At 40.6% G+C, this 18,358-nt stretch overlaps 1 protein-coding gene and 1 long non-coding RNA gene across 2 annotated transcripts in view; one reads left to right on the top strand and one right to left on the bottom strand.

Annotated features, from left to right (window-relative positions):
* The window catches only part of LOC120537048, a 34,931-nt gene extending 32,198 nt beyond the window's left edge, over positions 1–2,733 (bottom strand). Inside the window, exon 1 of the long non-coding RNA XR_005635253.1 lies at positions 2,636–2,733. This is a non-coding gene — a long non-coding RNA (uncharacterized LOC120537048). The remainder of the gene's footprint in view (positions 1–2,635) is intronic.
* On the top strand, positions 51–9,042 carry LOC120537046 (myoglobin-like). The gene is made up of 3 exons (XM_039765657.1): positions 51–210; positions 2,667–2,886; positions 8,516–9,042. The coding sequence occupies exons 1-3, from the start codon at positions 116–118 to the stop codon at positions 8,642–8,644; spliced, it is 444 nt and encodes a 147-aa protein (XP_039621591.1). The 5' UTR covers positions 51–115; the 3' UTR covers positions 8,645–9,042.
* The last annotated feature ends 9,316 nt before the right edge of the window (positions 9,043–18,358 follow it).

Below are 18,358 nucleotides of genomic sequence, written 5' to 3'. Positions count from 1 at the left end.
GGTGGCAAAGGGGCAGGACAATGAACTTGCTTATAAAGGACGGGGGGCTTTAGAGGTGACTCGCTGGTGGTGTACAGTTTTGGAAATCTGTAGGTGACATTAACTTGAGCTGAAAATGGCTTTGTCAGAAGGTGAATGGGGTTTGGTGCTGAAGGCTTGGGGTAACGTTGAATCGGACCCGGCAGGCGTCGGCCAAGCTGTCCTACTTCGGTAAGAGGGGCTCAGATGTGTTATTATTGAAATGAAAATTAATATCGATGGGAGGCATTGCACAAAGCGTTTAAGTAAATGTGATCTTTCTGTCTGTGAAAAAGTGATCCGTTTCTTTGATAAGTATTTTGGTTCATTAATAAATATGCCGGAACACTATTTATTGTCTTATACAGGTATGTCCAGGGGTAATTAAACACAGTCAGAATTTATACTGGCTTAGTATATTTTTAATACTGTAGGATTTATTTACACTGTATTTCTTGGGTTTCTGTAAAGTTTTGATTTTCTCTTGCGGACAAAAAATGTTATCTATCTATCTATCTATCTATCTATCTATCTATCTATCTATCTATCTATCTATCTATCTATTAACGCAATCTGATTTTAACAGAGTTGAGCTGACCTAATGGGATTCATTAAGCTTTTACATCTCTTAAGCAGAGACCCCCAATACCCTTCTCCGGTTTGGTCTCAATGTTAAATCTCAAAGGTCTTCATTAACCAAACCATAGGCACCAACAGAGGATTCCAAACTGCCCCACTGTGTTTGTGGTTTTGAGTGCGCCTTGCAGTGCTGGTCTGACGTCCAGTCCAGCGTTTCTCGCGATGCGCCACGACCTTATAAAGGGCAAAGAGCCAGAAAGTAATGGTTGTTCTTAATAATTCATACCTGGTTTGAGGCAGATAGACTTAAAATGAATCCGGTTATCATTCAGGTGCTCGAGTAGCTTCTAAGATTTTTAACAGAAGTTTTCGAAGCAGCTCAGCAATTAAAGTTTCACCGTGGAGACACTTTTTTGGCACGCTCGTTAATCTTCTTTCTAAATTACATTAAACCTTTTGACATTTACTGTATGACATAACTCCGGAATTCAGAATTCTTATAAAGCCGGTTAGTCACTCTACTCGACAGTACCACCGGCAATGGCAGCATGACACCTGTCCAGTAGTGGCAATTTTTAACTTCTGACTTGCGCACTTTCTGGGTACGATAAAAAAAAAAAAAAAAAACTACGATATGGGGAAGAGCAAAAACGCCCTCAGTAGACAATTGGTGCTGCCTAATTTCACGGGTGGATTGTGGGTAATGTAGGAATTATGCGGTCTTTCCACGCAGAACCGTTACTAAGAACCTTTTCTTTCTGGGAAGGGTTCTTAACATATGATATTGGTTCTTTGAGTTTTAACAATGCTGCAAATATTTCAACAAAACATTTTTTTTACTGTAAGACACCTAGCAGGTTATAAGAAATCCAGAATTTAGCCTGTGTCATTGTTAGCAGGTAAATTATCATTTTATCTTGAAGCTTCATAGGAATCGTTCTTTACAGAATCGAAAATGGTCCCACTTTTGGCATGACTTCGAACATCCTCTTTTGGTTCCAAATGACACCTTTACTTTTAAGAGTAAACTTAATGTTTATTAATCTGGATTTAATTAAATTGTCAAAGTTTTTTCTAGACAAGTGCCAGAGGCCGTCTATACTTCCACACGGAGATACAGGGCAATCTGCCAGAGCACTTATCTTGAAAGGAAATATTGCTTTGTTGGAATGTATAACGCCTAAAGCCAAAATGTGTGAATTATCATCCATAAAAAATCGTGTACCGGATGACATTGTAGTAAAGAAAGTAAATAGAAGGAGCCGTGCTTCGCACACCACAAAGCACAGACTTTCTGTTAAGAATCAATCCTATTAAGTAGGAGAAAGAACAATGGTCAGTATAATGGATTGATGGCCGTGGACATTTCAGTTATTTTTAATCGAGAGAAAGACAAAAAAAATATTTATGTATTTGTTTGTTTACTTGTTTGTTTATTACTGTTATAGTAGAAAATGTTGACTGCTCGTGATCAGCTTTAGAGTGGCTATTCTGTTCTGTTACCAGACCCAGTTTATTATTGTTATTATTACATATTTGGCTGCCGCTTTTAGCCAAGGTGACTTACAAGTTATGGATACAATGTAATTGTAGATATTTTTATAGTTGGAGCTCAAGCGGGCTAATGTTTTGCAGCAATTGGAGCAAACTCTTCAGACGTGCAACTTGGCGTAGTGGTTAAATACTTTGGACTTCAGACCTTGAGGTGGTGGGTGCAAATAACTGTGTGACCCTGAACAAAGTCACATGTGCTCCAAATGGAAACGTAACAGATAATAGTTCAAATGCTGTAACGCGCCGTGAATAAACGCGCCAGCCTAATAATAACGTTATGTTTTAAAGTCCAGTGCTTTGGCTGTTACGTCATACTGCCCGTAATCTAAGACACATATACTGAACGATCTATATATTCAGATAAGATAATCGTATTGCAGCTTACCTTGTTATTTTCAAATAATACAATATGATTTCATACAGCTTCTTCACAGCGCATTCACTGAACTGATTTGGGACACGTTTTTATTTCCGATCTTATTACCTGTAAGTATTTTATTTATCCTTTTTTTCAGCTTGTTTCACGATCATAAAGAAACTCAAAACCATTTCCCGAAGTTCAAGAACCTCTCTGCGGCTGAGCTGCAGAGTTCTGGCGATGTCAGGACTCATGGTCAAGTCGTCGTTAACAAGCTGACCGAGCTGCTCAAGAAGAAAGGAAACCATGCAGATATCCTGAAGCCGCTGGCTGAGTCCCACTCCAAAAAGCACAAGATCCCAGTCCAGAACTTTGAGGTAAGGCGAGCAAGTTAAATAAAGAGGGGGGTGCAGAAACGGAAGGATCAATCATAAAGCGCGTTTTCTGTTGCGTATAGTTTTGCTTCTTGAAGCGTCTATATGACCTTCGAAAAGGTGTAGTATTAAATTACTTGAGCTGGATGCAATCGTTTTTTTTTTTATGTACCCGACTGCAGCTAACTGTACGGTAACCACAAGAATGCACATTAATAGTCGGGCACCCCGTAGCCTATCTGGCAGTTTGCCCTTTCCCGTTATGTTCTACTGAGCTTTGACAGACCTCCATCTGTTTGAGGCACTCACACAGTATGCAATATCACAAAAAAAGACCTTTAGAGGCCCTAAGCACTTAAAAGATTGTAGTGCCCCCTATGCATTCAAAATATAAACAATAATAAACCATAAAATAAAAAAATATTTTTTGATAATTATTGTAGTCTGGCAACGCTGCGCTGTACTTACAGACGACAGAACGGGACAGAGATCGCGTGACCCCTTTTGTTGTTTTTCCTAAAATTAATTTCTATCATTAACCTTTATTATTACTATTTTAATATTGTTTATATTATGTATTTTTTCATTTAATGCGTAAGCTTCTTTCTCTGGAACCTGGCTCAGCTACAACATTAGCAGTTTTGTACCATATGGTCCATGGTAAATCCGGCAATGGGACACTTCTGTGGTGGCCCCCTTCCCTTGAAGTCCTAAGCACATGTTTATTTTGGTTAATGTTTAATCCAGTCCTGCACCAAACACAAAACCTCAGCCAGAAACGTCATAATGGCGAGCGCATCTGTTCTGCAGCTGCTCTGCAGCAATTAAAACCGACTTGGTTTTGGAAGTTTTACGCCGCACTCGTGTCTGCTGTGAGCTTGTCCTGCTACTCAGGTTTCAGTGCTCTGTTTTAAAAGGCAGGAACCCCATCTGAGTGAGTTGTAGGGTGCGTGTGCGGGTCCACCCTGCAATTGACTGTCTGTCGGGACAATATACAATGAAACGAAATTTTACTGACGGGGGACAAATGTAATAGTAAAGTGATAATTGGATTATAAGAAAAAAAATCAGTTCAAATTGCAATTGAAGCAATGAGGGACTATTGTAGCCGATAATTCGATTACGTAAACAATGACAAAAAGATGAAAACAAATCATCACCCAGCCTCTGACGATTACATCTTGCCTGAAGAAGGGGCCTGAGTTGCCTCGAAAGCTTGCATATTGTAATCTTTTTAGTTAGCCAATAAAAGGTGTCATTTTGCTTGACGTTTCTCTGACTTTTATAATAAGAACACCTTTTAATGGTAATCAGCTGCACCCATGCTCATGGAAAGAAACTTTCCTTGTGTCCAAAAACTCATTAATGTTAGACTGCAACATATAATATACTCCAAGCCAGATAATCCAGTTCGGAGTCCAGGGAGCATGGAGCCTATCCTGGCAGCATTAGCTGCAATGCAGGAACCGGTCTTGTGTGGTGAACCAGTCCATCACAGGGCCTCACCCACACAGGGGACAATTTATAGTTGTTAATCAACCTAACACAGACGTTTATAAGGATGAGGGATGGAGACCCTGCAAGCTCCACATGGACAATGACCAGATGTGGGCCACAGCAGGGCCACAGACTGATACCCTGTCTACACAGCTGTCTGGTGCTGCTGAATACTGTCTGGCCCTGACAAATATATGAACTAGAAAATAGTGTTAGAATATGTATGAATGACTGAATGAATTCAGAGCAGCCATATCTTACAGAAATCAACCATTCTTTCAAGCCTGGTTAGTCCGATGTACTATACACTCGCTTACATGCTCACACTGGCTCAATTTAGTATTTCCAATTAACCTGTCATGCAGACCTTTAGAAGGTGGGTGAGTTGGACCAGAGCATTACCTAGAGGTAATGGACACCACAACAGGGAGAACATCATAACTCCATACAGTCAGTGGCCAGGCTGGGAATCAGGTCCAGATGTCTATAACCATGAGCCCATGGCACTAAGCACTTCATCACTCTGGCCTGAATCTCCCAGACCTAACATGAGTAGGAGCATGTCACCGAAGTAACTCCAACCATGACTCCTCAGTCCAAACTTTGTTCATTACTTAATGCTTAGTTTAATTTTTTTAATGTTACTTATCATGAGAGGCAGGGACAAGCTACATGCTGCTAGCATTAAAGTGAATAGAGACCTTCTTCTCACATCTCCAACATGACAACATCCTATAGCAATGGCTGGTCGCAGCTGCCCTACAGGATGAATCTCGTTATTCAGGTGCCGCCTTGGCCTGCCTTCACTTCTGACCTCAACCCCATAGAGCTCTGGATTGCAAAACTCAAAGACTTGACCCTCTTCTGCCTATGAGCAACATTTATATCAAACCTTTCTGCACCAATGGGACAACATCCCACAACTACAGATTCAGACGTTTATTACCTTTTTGGGTGAGTTGGACCAGCTCAGCACCTACAGGTAATGCACACCACAACAGGGAGAACATCATAACTCCATACAGTCAGAGGCCAGGCTGGGAATCCGGTCCAGATGATGTCTATAACCATGAGCCCATGGCACTAAGCACTTCATCACTCTGGCCTGAATCTCCCAGACCTAACACAAGCAGGAGGATGTCCCCAACCCAACCATTAACTCCAACCATGACTCTCCAGTCCAAACTTTGTTCATTGCTTAATGCATCTAAAATTAGTTTACTTTTATTAGTGTTACTTGCCAGGGAGACAATGCTATTTGAAGGTTGACCTTGTAAAGAGCAGGGTGATATTCAGCACTAGATTTAAATATGTGCGATATAAAAGTCAGCCCAGCTGTAAAAAGCAAAGACAGTTCTTAATTTATCAGGTGACTCAGCAAGTGCAGACAATGAATGAGTGGAGAAACCATCATTAATGCCAGAGTAAATGTTATACTATCCATCAGTTTTACAAACCAGGGAAACAGGAGCCCATCTTAGCAAGCATTGGGCACAAAGCAATAGCAGTCCCTGGATATGATGCCAGTCCATCACTGAGTGAACACACAGACATACACTAGACTCTAGATTCAACTTAGTATCTCCAATTCTATCATGTCTTTAGAATATATGAGGACACACACACTAACACAGGGAGAACATGTAGAGAGCACTCTGGACATGAACCCTGGTCTCTTTGTTACGAGGCAGCAGTATCACCACTTCACCAGCCAGCCACAAAGTGGTGTTTCTTGTTCCAGAATATTAGGAAAAGTGCCAAAGACAACCTGTCTCACGCAGGCTTATACAAGTCCATTCTGCCTAATCGTCTAGCCAATAAACAAAGTGAGTCACAATGTTAAATAGAGCAATGTGTTTCTTTTTGGATACTTTTTTTCAGTGTTGGGCCCTGCCTTGTGCCCGATGGGTGACAGATAGGCATATGAGCTCCGTAATGCTTTATTGAATTCAGAAGATAAATGAATAAGCAAGTGGATCAATCATCCAGTCAACAAATTGTCTGTCCGTCTGGCAGCAATTCCTTTCTGTATATAGTTTTCAAAAACAGGACTTGGCACAGCAGTCAGAAATACAAGAATCACCACATTAAAATGTAATTGATATATTTTTCTCTTTGGCTAGCAGTACTGTTTTTTCAGTGAGGTGTTGCAGTTTCACAAATGCTCCTTTGAACCAGTGAGATCCAGTTGAAGCAATCCCTGGTCAGGTCACCTGTACAAAGATCTCATTGCAAAGTTTAGGTCACAGTAAGACAAAGGCCATTTAGATTTCTATGCTTTCTATAATGCTTATGATGTCTTCACAAGCGAGGGGGGTGACCATTGGCATATCATGTGTCACTGTTAGCAGACATTGTGGATTAAGCCTCTTCACTGTATCTTTATTGCAGGCAAGGTTTTAGAAGTCTGGCAAGATAAATGACTATCCATGATCTGAATGCATTTGAATGACTACTCCACAGCAGGGCTATGAAATCTGATTAGTTAGTTTAACGGATCATTTCAGATGTGCTACCCATACAGCTGCTGAAAGTGCTGGTAGACACAATGGGTACAATCAGTGACAGGATTGTGATGGATAGGCTCCATTCTGCTAGCCTTAGAGTAAATGGACTAGAGACCCGCTTCTCACATCTCCCACATGACCTCATCCTATAGCAATGGCAGGTCACGGCTGCCCTGCAGGATGAATCTCGTTATTCAGGTGCCGCCTTGGCCTGCCTTCACTTCTGACCTCAACCCCATAGAGCTCTGGATTGCAAATCTCAAAGACGTGACCCTTTTCTGCCCATGAGCAGCATTTATATCAGACCTTTCCGCACCAATGGGACAACATCCCACAACTGCAGATTCAGAGGTTCATTACCTCTTTGAGTCAAACGGTGGTGACTGCAAGAGATGGTCACAGATGATACTGAAGGACTTCAAGACTGCCATTGCTAATCTATTTTTTTTCTGTATTTGATATTACACCATTTTGTTTTCCTATCATTCTCATTCACTTATTCTTATTTCAACAACCGGTGTTATGTTTCTTTTTTTTCCATCAGTACATTTTCCATAGTTAGTCATTTACATAGCATCCTTCACAAGGGGCTTCATAACTTTAGATACTGAAAATACAGGGAGAAAAACTAGGCCCAAGTGACTTTAACTTGCTTGCATTTAAAGGACTTCATACTTTTTCTTTCTCATCAAATTTTTATTTTTATAAGAAATAAAATGGAAACCAGAATGTCTATGAGGAAAGACGTCAGATGCATCCGTCGGACAGGAAAGACAAAGACTGGAGAAGCCTTGCTGTATTAATTAAGGCTCTCCATGTCTCTTATCCTTGGGCACCCAGCACCCACTGAAGAAACTCACCTACTGAGCCTGGGACCTGATGACCCTTTAATGAGCACAGCAGAGGGTCCGAATAGAATCCGGTTGTAAATGCAGGACTTCCAAATGTTAGAGCAGTGCGACTCCAGGGATATCCAATGACAGGTCAGACAAAGCCAATGGTTCCAAGAGAGAAAAGCCTCTGCTGTGTAGAAATAAAAACAGAGAAGTCCAGAAGAGTAAAGATGGAGAGTGAGAAAGAGCTCAATATAGAAAGAATGGAGGAAAGAGAGTCAAAGACAGACTGGAAGAGAAACATGGGCAGTTCTGAAACATATGGAGAAAAGTCGTTTCATTTTATTTCAGGAGCAGAAATGACAGTAGGTGTCAGTGGCTGGACCCACAGCATGGTGCTTTGGGCTGTAAGATGCTGGCGGTGTATACACTTAAACTGAATATGTCAGTGATTAGGGATTTTGGAGGAAAAGGAGCTTTTTCATCATTTCTTCTGGGAAGATTCACTGGGGGGCTGGTGCTGTACAAGTCGGTTTTCATCGTGATAATCAGACCACTAAACGCTTCCTGCAGCCTGTCAGTGAGACCCTTACTAAGCACAGCATTGTTCATTAAATCAAACTCGATACTCACTTTCAGCGTCCTGGTAAACCAACACCCGGTAAGTTCACTACGGCTATGAGACAATGAGATGATTCATGTCTGTGACTTGGTAGGAAACAAATATCAATGAGATTTGTGATTCCAGCTTTTAACTTTTTCCTCCCTTTTTCCCTTTTTGTTTCTTTCATGCAGCTGATCTCTGAAGTCATTGTGAAAGTGATGTCAGAGAAAATGCCTGACTTTGGGGCAGATGGTCAAGCCGCACTCAGGAAAGCTCTGAAGGTTGTCGTCACTGACTTGGGCAACTTGTATGAATGTTGAACAGATAGACAATCTGATGTCGGCTTCAAGAGGAGCTTTAGAAAGTGAAGCTACATGGTTTTTCATTGTCATGGTTACTCTATTTTTATGATCGTAAATTCTTCTAGATGCAGAGATAGATAAGGGGAAATGAAAAGGGGGAGAAAACATCTATCTTGTTATACATAGGCTGAAACCCACAGAGTGTCTCCTCGTCTCCATTACTTAGAATTTGAACCTTTGGGTGTATAAATAAAGGGCTCTAATAGTTCTTCATTTGCTTGCTACAACATTGTAACCTTTCTTTCCCCTGACAGCATTTAACATGTAGTAACTACTGTATGTTTTGTATTGATTTTCTTTTATATGGAGTAACCTTTTATGAAATCCATTAAATAAAAACTCTTTGTTACCTGGTATGGATCTTTTTGATTTGAATTTTCACTCCTGGATTGCAGTCACACCAACACAGTTTGAAGCACATTGCTTATTTGGCACCTCTTTATTGTCCATCTTTGTAGAGGTGATTGTGTTTGCCCTTTTTGGGGCACACTGTTGCTGTATTGTACACACTCTGGTCAGGTAGACATCACTCCCCTGGCAGTCATGATCTGTGGGCAAACAAATCAATTAATGAATGCATGAGTGTCCATTGCCATACAGACATGTAAGGATGGCAGAGAACCGGGTCTAATTTGCTATTAATGAACGATGGATAATGTGCCAGTCCTGACATTCAAACAAAAGAGTGAAGGGGCAGAAGTAGAGTAGGCAATGGTGAAGGAAAGTCCTTGCAGGCTTTAAAATCAGACATAATTTTCATACAGGCAACAGCCAACCATAGAAATTTAAACCAGGATGCTGGAAAGCAGGAGTGCCCATCCACTACATCACTACGCTGCATACCTACAGTATATTGAATGTTTATTGGAAGCCCATCTACATCAAGCCTTGTCAGATTGTCAGATTTAAAAAACTCAACCAATGTAGTTTGGATGGGCTGAATGGTCTCCTCTTATTTGTCTGTCTCCTTATATCTTTATGGAGTCATTATTGTTATGTATACAGAGAACAGTGAATTTCATACTTGTATATGCTAATCAACATGGAATTCATTTTCACTCTCTGGCACCGTAATTAGTGTCTATGAAAAGGATTCACCGCCTTGGAAGTTTTCACCTTTTCTTGATATGCAACATTGAGTCACAGTGGATTTAATTTGGCTTTTTTGACACTGATCAACAGCAAAAAAAAAAAAAATCTTCAATGTCAAAGTGAGAACAGATCTGCACAAAGTGGTCTAAATTATTGACAAATACAAAATGGCTGATCTCATAAGTATTTATCCCCTTTATTCTGACACCTCTATATCATCACTGGTGCAGCCCATGTTCTTTCAGAAGTCACAGAATTAGCTCAATGGAGATCACCAGCCTGGGGTTTCAATTTGTTGTTTAAAAAAACCTGAATGTGAAAGGATCAACTTGTGGTAAATCGGTAAAATACACAGTGAAGACAAAGGAGCACCCAGCGTATGTTAATTAACCCGGAAGGGGCTGAGTGCCTATGCCAGGGGTGCCTACACTTTTTCGGCTTGCGAGGTACTTCTAAAATGACCAGGCCGAAATGATCTACCTACATTAAAAATTATATATATATATATATATATATATATATATATATATATATACAGTATATATATATATATATATATATATATATATATATATACAGTACATATATATACTGAGTATGCTTTATACATAAAATGTATGTTGTCGTACCTTGCATAACTGAATAACCTTTATGGCACAATAACAATTTATTACATTTATAGTCACTACTCTATTTGGATTTAATAATCGTCATGTGGGAAAAGGCTGACTTGCATAAATAAGTAGTGCCCAGTCAAGGAGCTTTTGAATTCAGCCGAGTGAAAAATGACGGCTGTCCGATTAACTGCGATTTTAGTTCCCTCTCCTTTGTCTTTCTCAGATCGATTTTTGGAAGGACGTCAGTTTCGTAGTTTTTATGAACAGTTCGAAAGTGCCTTTCCACATTTTCCTTCTTTGGAATAGCAATGATAGATTGACAGATCAGACAAACGCACTTCAGTTGTGACATTGTGAGAAAAAATTCCTTTTCCAATTCCACATCCAGCCTATACCGTCCCCAAACTATTTTTTTTAAATCCCTTCTTTAGTCGATATAAATTGGAAGGCTTACTAGATCACAGCCGGTGTTTTGCAGTAGCTTGTGCATTTGATTGTGCGTGCGGGATGACCATTGTGTTACAAGAAAAGAGATCTCAGACTGGCCGCCCTGCATGTCAATCAAGTGGCAAATGCCATAGGGAGGATATATGATAGACTAACATTTAAAAAAAAAAAATTTTAATGGAATGCAATCTACCAGTCGATCGCGATCGACGCATTGGGCACCCCTGGCCTACGCCATGCAAATACTTTCTGTGATCCTTGATAAGAAACACCATCCTTACCATGTGCATGTACAGGAAGCTCCCATGAAGTCTAACATACACCCATTATAGCACATGTCCAAACTTCCAGTTTAGAATCAAGGTGAGAAGGTTCCTCATCAACAGCAACCCTGGACAAGGGTATCAGTCACAGTCACATACACATACAGACGTCACTTGTTTTAACTACACTGCAGAATTCTGAGTATGCTGTAGGAAAGTCTAAATACTCAAAACTCATAAAAATACGTAGCCATTTCTTGAGGTGATTCTAAATTGTCCCTAATGTGTGTGTGTGTGTGTGCGTGCCCTGCGGTGGGCTGGCGCCCTGCCCGGGTTTTGTTTCCTGCCTTGTGCCCTGTGTTGGCTGGGATTGGCTCCAGCAGACCTCGTGACCCTGTAGTTAGGATATAGCGGGTTGGATAATGGATGGATGGAAAACCACAGGATCATGGAGTTTTGCGACAGTAGTGTAAATTACTATATCACTCCTAATATTTACTGTACCTGTATGCCAAATTCTAGAAAGCCATTGTCTGTGTGTGCTGCTCAAATGAATACATGATGAAGGAAACATACAAAGAGAAATTGAAACTTCTTAAATAGATGGGAGATGCATGTCGCTGATAGAGAGGAGTGTGCATATCATGTGATCCACGCTGGCCATAAAAGCTCCGAACATAACCGTCACATGAGCGCGTAGGCCCTTGCTCCTTTTGGACCTGCACACAGTGTTCCTTTGTGGTATGCCAAACAGACTGTCACTCTACACTTTCTGTCTGCTTCAAATAAATAGCCAGTCCACCCACAGGACCGACTGGCAGGAAATCAAACCTGCACTTCTGACATTAGTTTCTTAAGCTTTCTGAAATCCCAGCAGATTTTTCCCAGGGCTCTTGACTGCTCATCATCAGGAAATGTTTGTGCTTCTTTTTCAGATTTCTTCTGAGTGCAGTAGTCAACCTGATGATGAAACAGACTGACCCAAAGGTCACTTCCTCCGTTCATGTTTTTTTCTTTCTATATACATGGAGTGGGTTGGGACTTTAGGTTCAAAAGATTTGAATATTTTAGAATGTGGAGTTTGTGTCTAGAATTGTTCATTTGAAATAAGGGTGTGCTGTGTTTGAATTATTCAATAAAAACAGCTTTAAACTTAGCACTTCTCCTCTGGAGAGTCATCATTCCGGGTTTATGGCTCATGCCTGGTCATTGCCTGTGTAGAGTTTGCATGTTGTCCCTGTGGCTCTGTCTAATATTCCTAGTTAGCCACATGGTTATGTAAGTATGTGTATAAGCAGGCCCAAGGACTGGCACCCTGTTTAGTATTGACTCCTGCCTTGTGCCTGATGCTCGGGCTCCCTGTGACAATCAATGGGACTTAACAGGTTTTGGACTGCCATATTAGAAACACTCACACTTCCATGTGCAGCAGCAGGGGTGGCCAACTCCGAACCTGGAGAGCCACAGTGGCTGCAGGTTTTTGTTCCATCCCAGTTGCTTAATTAGAAGCCAACCCTCACCAATAACAGATCTTATTTAATTTCATGGCTTGTTAGTATTTTAACTCTACCATGTCAGTTCATTCTTAAATCAAAGTGATTTGAATCCTTAAACGTTTGAGTAATTTCTGTTCTTCACTTTCCCTTTAGTTTCCTTCTGAGTATTTAACTAAACCAAATAGAGAATGAGGAATACTCATGGGTGGAAATGGAGACAAGCTAGATAAAGAACTGCTGGTTCCCTTGTCATTTGCATCTTAATGCTAATAAGGAGCAGTTAAAGTAATACAATACAGCTGTTTAAGACTAAAATAAGCAATTAAGGGTTCAAAATCTTAACAAGTGAGACAACTAAAATGAACCAAATAAATGTTACTTGAGCAACAACTGCTTCATCAGCAATGAATGATTTCTCATGAAGCAATTGGGTTGGGACAAAAACCTGAAGCCACTGCGGCCCTCCAGAACTGATGTTACTCAGCCTTGATTTAAAGGGTTTGAGTCTTAAATAGCAAATGAATTAAATGAAGTTAATTAGTAGCAAAAACTAGTCACTAATTAAGAAAATGGTTAGAATGAAAATGTGTAGCCACTGTGGCTCTCCAGGATCGGCAGTGGCCACCCCAATAGCATATTAGACAAGTATACATGAACACCTTGGGATCACCAAAGAATACCAACAAAATGGTTTCAGAATTCAAGATGTTTGAAAACACACACTTTTATGGGGCCTGGACTGGAAGGGGCAGGATTCGGTTCCCCTTAGTGGGAAGAAAGAGAAAATAAAGTTACCAGCAGCTTCACTCTTGTCTCGGTGGGTAATTGCAAACGTTGACTGAGACTTTGACTATATATATAGTATATATATTTATATTATATATAGATATTCATCCTGGCCAATACCTCCAGGCCGCCAGAGGGAGCCATCCCTACGACATCGAGATGCCCCGAATTCCAGCAGGGCTGTAGAGGAAAACTTCAATGTCCATGAGGGCATCATGGACATTGGAGTTTTCCTCTACAGCCCTGCTGGATAAAGTCGGGGACACCAGTGGACCCTGCAGGGAGGCTCGGAGACCTCTATGTCACCTCTAAACCGGAAGAACGTCTTAATTACAGCGACAGAAGAAATGACGTACTTCCGGGATGAAAAGAAGAATTTGGATCTGACCCGGAAGTGCTAGGAAGTCACATGGACTGCGGATTCAGAAGCACTTCCAGGTCAAGGACTATAAAAGGACTATGGGAAATCCCAGATGTCGAGCTGAGCTGGGTGGAAGGGTGGCAACGCGTCTGGGAGTGGAGAATTGGTTTATTGTTTATTAGTGAGAATTGTATTGTTGTATGAGTAATATTTTTGTCTCATTTGTTTAACTGGTTTCTTTTTATCTACTTTTAGGACTTGAGTGAAAATCTGATGATGTTTTAGGTCATATTTATGGAGAAATATAGAAAATTCTAAAGGGTTCACAAACTTTCAAGCACATCTGTGTATACATATAAAAAACCGTGGGATGAGACATGACTTTTTCAGAGAGATACCTTGAAATACCTCAAGATGAGACTTTGTGCCAAGAAATTTATCCATGGGTCGGAAATAAAAGTCAGAGTAGATGACAAAGTAGAACGTCGTAAAGAATTAAAAAACGTCGGCGTGATACACATGCAGAGAAGGATAGAGATAATGAAAGTACTAAAATTCGAAAGTCTCAAAAAAATTATAATAAAGATCGCATTAGCGCAAACAAATGGAAATTATTACTCAGTGAAATAACAGAACAGCGAAAAGCGATCGAATATATTATTCGGATTTAAACTTTAAGTCGGAGACTTGTAGATCATCTAATTTGTGTTGCCATCAGGGGAAAATAGTGTTTCTTCCCAATGTAGAGGCATATCAGTGAGAATTAAAAGATTTGTTTTTTGGTGAAAGTGAAATCCACATATGTGAACGACAGAGACGCGAAGAGGATGGTGAAAGCGCAGGCCGGGGGGATTGGTGAGCGATGTGAGCAGGGGGCGAAGCCCCTTAGTATATTGTAAAAGTAGAGAATCAACACTGTTAAAAGGTTTGGGGTACATTCCATGACCCCATATAATGTAAAGTGAAAGACAAACCAACGCCTTTTCAGACACTAGACCAAACAAAGAACTGACAGCAATGGTGAGGTTTGAGGTCATTTGAGTTCCAGGTGATTAGGGGAGGGTCCAGGAGGGAGGACAATCGAAGTGATGTCAGCAGTGGAAAGGCTGTCAATCATCCATTCTGCAGAGGGAGGAAGAGAGAAGGCATCAGTCAAACAACCGCTCATTTGGCAGGAAAATTACCATCATCAGAGCCCTTAAGCTGTTGAATATCTCACACGCACAGTTATTGAGCTTTAAATACTATACTCAGGTTCTTAAAAATCCGGCAATCTCTTTTTTGAATTTGACCTTGGTTTACATTTAGGTTTTGATTTTATTGGATTATAGCTAATTTCTTTTAAGACTTCAGATTCATTCCCTGGTCTGTTTGAAACATTCTAACCTGCTCAGTTTGCACTGATAGAACACCATGGGGTTGCTTAGAGCGTCAGTCTCAGTAGGACTCACATGTAAAAAGTGTGTGTGTGTGTGTGTGTGTGTGTTCACACTGTGATAGGCTGCTGTACTGTTCAGGGCTTGTTCCTGCCTTGACTCCAATGCTTGCTGGGATAGGCTTTGGTTTCCCTGCAGCCTTGCTCTGGATAAGTGGGTTTTGAAAATGCATATAAAATGGGGAGAGAGGTCCTATATTTACCTTTAAAAGTTCTACTTGCGTAGTTTTCTCAAGGGCAAATTTTACTTTTACTTGTGTCACTTTTCTGAAAGTTATTGCTACTTTTACTCAAGCATGACTGATGATCACTTTATGCAGCATTATGCGAAGGCAGAAGTTTTGAGAAGCTCAGGCGCATGAAGTAACCTGCATAATTAGTGAGTTAGATTAAAGGGCGGAAGAGAGTGGGTGGTTATGGGTATGGCTTTCCAATTTACGTTCAGTCTGTGTACTTTAATCAGACCGACCTGAGCTTTTTACAGATCATAAGACACTGTTTTTGTGAAGCAAGAAGTAAAAAAAAAAACTCCTATAGCCTATTTTCAATGACATATGAAAGAGATAAATAATAATCATTATCATTTTGACAGCAGAACGGTGACACATTTATTGGCACCAATGCCTTGCATGTCCAGCAAACTGTCTGTAAGCCTAGCAGGCAATTTCTTCGTGATCATGGCTGGCTTTTTCTTTGACTCTGATAGATATTATCAACTGTGGCACCTTCAATAGAGAGACATTTCCTAATCGGGTCCAATCAATTGAATTGACCACACCAAACAACGTGTAGAAACATCTCAATGATGATCAAAGAAATGGGATGCACATGAAGCCAGAATTCCAAAGTGTCATAAAAATACATTTTAAAACACTTCTAAAATTCTGTTTTTCGTTATTGAGTATTACATAATGTTAGGTAAAAAATAATTTTAGCATAAGGCCGCAACATAACAAAATGTTAAAAACAAAAATAAAAAAAGTGATGGGGTATGAATACTTTCTGAATCTACTGTACACTTCCACATTGTCCTACATTAAGACAAGATGTGAACAAAAGATGTGCTTATTTGTCAGAGAGTGGTGGAGCCACAGCTATGTCTAAACCAGTTAGTGGTGTTGTTTGCAGTAACACCACTTGGAATTGTAATCTCTTGTACTACAGTGCTTGCACATTGACTGACCTTCCATAGCTCAAAGGAGAAACATGTTGTGCTTTTCACAACTGGAAAAAATAAGTTTTCCCTTCAGAGAACAGTGTAGTGTTTCTTCAAAATTTAACAAGAATTCATTAAGATTCTTCTAAAATAAGCTTGCCGTGCGAATGTCTGTGTTCAGCTTTGCTTTTGATGTTTAAACATATATGAGGAACTATCTTACAAAAGGCTCTCTGTCACGTAAGTGCTGATTATGTTATAATGACAGAATGTCAGACTCATTGAGGTTGTACTCACACTAGGCATGTTTGTTCCCTACTTTGCCCGAGTTTGATTGTCTGCCCTCCCTACTCCCCCTGCTGGCCTGACCTCACACTGCACTTTAATGTTCGTTGTCGCCCTGTGACTTTATGTAAAGCTGAAAAAAGATCCAAACACAGAGGGACAGTATGCATGCCAAAATGATTTTCCTTATTTTGTGCTTTTCTTTTTGGAGTCGTGTAGGGCAGGATAACATGCCACCCTCTTACAGATCAAGTGTGCAGCGCAATATTTTGCAGTTAATCATGTTGCACGTATGAGATTTTTATAGAGACAAATGATGTTAAGGGAGGAATTGGCAGCTTTTCTTGCCAACTGCAATTCACGTTAAATGGTAAGGTGAGAATAAAAGCTTGTTTTTAACTCAAATGGTATCGAATAGAATGACGTTGCATCACTGACGTCATGTCTGTGATCCGTGCTCAGGTACGTTTAGCGATCACACGGTTCCCTACTGACCCATCTCTTTCAAGTTGGCCAGGGCCTGGCATGGAGTGATCGCATTAGACAAACAAACTAGACTTTGGCGGGGTTACATGTGGGTAAACATGCTTGGGCACGGAATTAACTGCTATTGTGAATACACCTTGAATTTTTTTTATTAAATTCCATTTTAGTCATTGTAGTTTGGTGTTTATGGTCAAAAAATAAAGCTTATAAAGCTGGCAAAGTAAGGCCACTTGACAACAGAGAACAGGAAATTAAAACTCCGCTGGATGCAGATTCTGGTGGAAGCAAACATCAGGTATTTGCAGAAAGCAATTCTACCCATGCCAGGCTGCTCATGCCCACCCTGGGCAACCATCTAATTGTGCTGAAATCATTTGATGATCTGATTCTTGTATTTGCCTCCATGTTTTCTCTCGTTATTAATATGTGTACCATTTCAAGACCAGACTGATTACTGTGGTATAGTGGGTCCGCGGCTCAGAAAAACTGGCAGTTTTTAATAAAGTAAAGGAATAATGAACTTGCTTGTGCTGGGGAGTGGATCAGGTGCCAGCGATCTGCTGTGAAGACACCCTGTCTCTGGGATGATGCGTTGCCTTCCTGGCACATACAGGAAGTCTGATTGCTTTATAATATGTTATAATAGTTCCCCATCATATAAAAGGGGTGCATACGTTAAAAAGAGAAGAAAAGGGAGAGAAACAAAAGAAAGTGGAGGTTAAAGGACAGAGAGAAAGACAAACAGAGGGGCACAAAGATCACTCCTGTTGAGCAACCAGGGAGCAGTAATGATTATTAAACTCCTGGAGTGTCCTCTTGCTGGGTGCAGTCAGTGATTGGCAGCGTTGGGAGGATGGTGCCTGGAAAGGCAGCGGTTGGCGAGGCAGCAGGGTTTGGTGGGTCTCCATGTAACACCATGGATCGGGCAATGGGGATACGGGCCAGATTTGAATGATGCCTGCTCCTGTTGGTGGTCTCCCCGTGCTGAGAGATCCAAGCAGGATAAGCCGGAGAGGAGTCGTTTTTTTTAAAGGGAAGCACTGGGGACTGAGAATTTTAAAGAAGATTCCTACATTGTGTTTAACCTTGTTTTAAATGGATGTATTCATTTTGGTTTTAACCTCCATTATGGATCATTTATTAAGTTTTTGAGCACTACACTTTTTGAACACTGCTTTAATAACAGCACTTGCACTTTTCACCATCCCTTTGCTTGGTGTGTTTTCTCCTCATATGCCATGCTCATCT

The sequence above is a fragment of the Polypterus senegalus genome, chromosome 10 (assembly GCF_016835505.1).
Source record: "Polypterus senegalus isolate Bchr_013 chromosome 10, ASM1683550v1, whole genome shotgun sequence".
NCBI classification, from domain to species: Eukaryota; Metazoa; Chordata; class Cladistia; order Polypteriformes; family Polypteridae; genus Polypterus; species Polypterus senegalus.
The sequence above is the reverse complement of the archived record's forward strand: the minus strand, read 5'-3'. Positions and strand labels throughout refer to the sequence as shown.